Raw genomic sequence first — 3,323 nt, forward strand, 5'->3', positions numbered from 1 at the left:
CTGCGCCACCCCCCTGAGGCTCCTCCACCATCGAGCCGCGCCACCAGCCTGAGGGTCACCACCGAGTCTCCTCCTTGCTGCTGCCCTAATTGTCTCAAGGTTTATTTTTAATTTTATGTAATTTTAACTTCTCAGGTTTCATAAAATCACTATATATGCCCTTTGATTTTAGGGTTTAAATTAGGTTATTATGAAATTTAGGATTTCTAATTTTTGATGTAGTGGTTGTTTTGTGATGAGTGACTTAGTTTTCAACTTTAAATCTTCCCAATTATTGTGAAATTGAACCAATTTACTTGGTAATTGAGAAATGTTAAGTGTTAATGTTGTTGTTGCCTTTTATTATGGGTGTGTAATTGTTGGGTTTGTTTTTAGTTTTAGTTTCTGATTCAAGTATTTGAGCTAGTGAGAATCTCTTATACTGTGTCAATGGCAATATTGTTGACAGCCCGATTTTATTGGCAATATTGCTCTGTTTAGTGATCTGTGTGAGTTTCTACAAAATAGAGCTTGATATTGTTTTATAAGAGTTTTTGAACTTGCTGTGCATCATGGGTACCTTGTCCGAAAGCCTTCAACGACCTCTATTCACAGCTGCTGCTGTTGCCGTGGCATCTGTTTCAATTGATCTTCCGAACAAGTTAACGGATACCAAACAATCTGATCCTTCTGTTGCCTCAGAAACATTGGCTTCATCATCAGATTCATCACCCATTGACTCAGCTCACAGTTCAGGATTGTCATGGGTGTCTAACATTTCAGTTTCCAAGCTTGCAAGGTTGTCGTTTGTGACCAGAATCCGGGTGCCAGTGCCTATAAACTGTCATCCAATACCAAATTCAAGCTGCAGTTCTGCTGGAAATTCAGTGGGTTCATCTCCCATTTTGGTTAACCTTTACCAGAACATATTCTTATCCTAGTCCAAGCGTGCAGAATGGTATACTTCAAAAGGCTTTCATGTAATCACCTTCACTTTTCCAATGTCTGAGGTTCTCAGCTACCAGGTTGGTGGGAAAGCTGAACTGGATGTTGAGTTGCTTGTAAACCATCTTGCTGACTGGCTAGAAGAGGAGCATGGCAAGAACCTTGTTTTCCACACCTTCAGTAACACGGGTTGGTTAACGTAAGTCACCATCTCATTTTCTTGCTTACCTCGTTTATATTCTCAATTTGCTTGTTATTTTGCTAATTAGATGTTCTTATGTCACCTTAAATAGATACGGAGTTGCTCTAGAGAAGTTTCATAAGCAGGACCCTTCATTAATAGGGAGAATTAAAGGCTGTATCGTGGATTCAGCTCCAGTTGCATCCCCAGATCCTCAGGTAATTATGCTGAAAATTTCTCTTTTTACATGTATGTATGGAAATCAAAATGTATATTTTTAGTTGCTTGGTGAGGGGAATTACTTATTTATATTCTACTTTGAATGTCAATGGCAATTTATAAGCCTTTAGAATTATCGTGAGCCATTTTGTCACTCTACTTGTATGAGGATGTTTCTTCATGCCTTGAGCTCTTGGTTATTGAGCTGATTTCTCACTAGATGCCAACTAACAATTCAAATGTGTATTCCAACAAGAGCCCATCTATGACTGGTTTTGTTTCGGGTGGTACCATTGGTGGGGACACCAACAGACCTCAGGCAACCCCTACAACAAATTTCACGCCAGCATCAGGAGGCAGCATCGGTGAGATACTCTCTCCACTCCTATGTGCATTACTTTCATGGTATGTTATTTCACGCCATAGGCACTTAATATTACCCAACAGTGGCATGTTATGAGAAACAAAAAAGCTATTTCACAAGAAAGGTAGAAAATGGGCTGAATAGAAGTCATATGGGCCATGTTAGGGCCATTTTGTGTTAATATGCTCCTTGATGTGATTTCTTTCCTTATACACCTATAACTAGATAATATTGACATGTTATAAGATAAATAAAGTTCATTTAATAAGAAATGTAGGAAATGGGCAAAGTAAGGTCATATAGGCCATATTCGGGCCATTTTGAGTAAAAAGCGTCATAAACCTTAATAAATTGCTCTCCTATACAATTTTAGGGCTTACACATACAACTACCCAACATTGAAATGTTATGAGAAAGAAATAGTTCATTTGATAAGTAATGTAGAAAATGGGGTACATAGAAGTCATATAAGCCCTATTTGGGCCATGTTGAGTAAAATGCGTTGTTAAACTTCTTGAAATGCTATATTGATGTGATTTCTAGCCTTAGACACCTAATATTATCCAAAAATGACATGTTATGAGAAACAAAAAGGCTATTTCACAAGAAAGGTAGAAAATGGGCTGAGTAGAAGTCATATGGGCCATATTAGAGCCATTTTGTGTTAATATGCTCTTTTGATGTGATTTCTTTCCTTATACACCTATAACTAGATAATATTGACATGTTATGAGATAAATAAAGTTCATTTTATAAGAAATGTAGGAAATGGGCAAAGTAAGGTCATATAGGTCATATTCGGGCCATTTTGGGTAAAAACCGTCATAAACCTTAACAAAATGCTCTCCTATACAATTTTAGGGCTTACACACATACAACTATCCAATATTAACATGTTATGAGAAAGAAATAGTTCATTTGATAAGTAATGTAGTAAATGGGCTACATAGAAGTCGTATAGGTAATATTTGATAAAATACATATTTAATTAATTATTTTTAAAATAATGTTTTTGTATTTCAAGTTTTGCAAGGTCCAAAAGGATGGTCCGTTGACAATCAAGGAGCTTAATGAAGTTCGTGACATGTTGGCGTCTTTTATCACCTTCAACATGTAAATGGCATGCATTGTAATTGTAAATTATAATTTATGTTAATTTTTGAACTATATATAACTTATTATTCATTATATATGTGTACTTACTATTATTTGTATATGTAAGCAACTGTTTTTTTTTTTTTGTATTGGGTTTGGGAATATTTATATCTATATATATATATAATTGAATTCTTGTATCTAATATTATTTTTGTATATAATAATTAATAATATTATTATTAGTTATTATAATAATAAAATTATTAATTATTATATTTAATATAATTGCTGGAATTACAGGTTATTATTATTGCGGGTTATTTTTTTAAATATTATTGCACGATTGAAAAAAAAACGGAAAAAAAAAATTATACAAAAGGCACCGGTTAGGAAGGAACCGGTGCCTAAACTATCCACCACCCAAAAAAAATGGCGGGAGAGCAGTTTTAGGCACCGGTTAACCGGTGCCTATTTCACCCTATGGCACCGGTTAACCGGTGCCTATTAAACCCTATGGCACCGGTTTTGAACCGGTGCC

At 35.3% G+C, this 3,323-nt stretch overlaps 1 protein-coding gene across 1 annotated transcript; it reads left to right on the plus strand.

Annotated features, from left to right (window-relative positions):
* The first annotated feature begins 942 nt into the window (after positions 1-942).
* LOC110739173 lies at positions 943-1,493 on the plus strand. Its single transcript, XM_021919637.1, has 2 exons — positions 943-1,123; positions 1,218-1,493. The coding sequence occupies exons 1-2, from the start codon at positions 981-983 to the stop codon at positions 1,384-1,386; spliced, it is 312 nt and encodes a 103-aa protein (XP_021775329.1). The 5' UTR covers positions 943-980; the 3' UTR covers positions 1,387-1,493.
* The last annotated feature ends 1,830 nt before the right edge of the window (positions 1,494-3,323 follow it).

The sequence above is a fragment of the Chenopodium quinoa genome, unplaced genomic scaffold (genome assembly GCF_001683475.1).
Source record: "Chenopodium quinoa cultivar QQ74 unplaced genomic scaffold, ASM168347v1, whole genome shotgun sequence".
In the NCBI taxonomy this organism is placed as follows: Eukaryota; Viridiplantae; Streptophyta; class Magnoliopsida; order Caryophyllales; family Amaranthaceae; genus Chenopodium; species Chenopodium quinoa.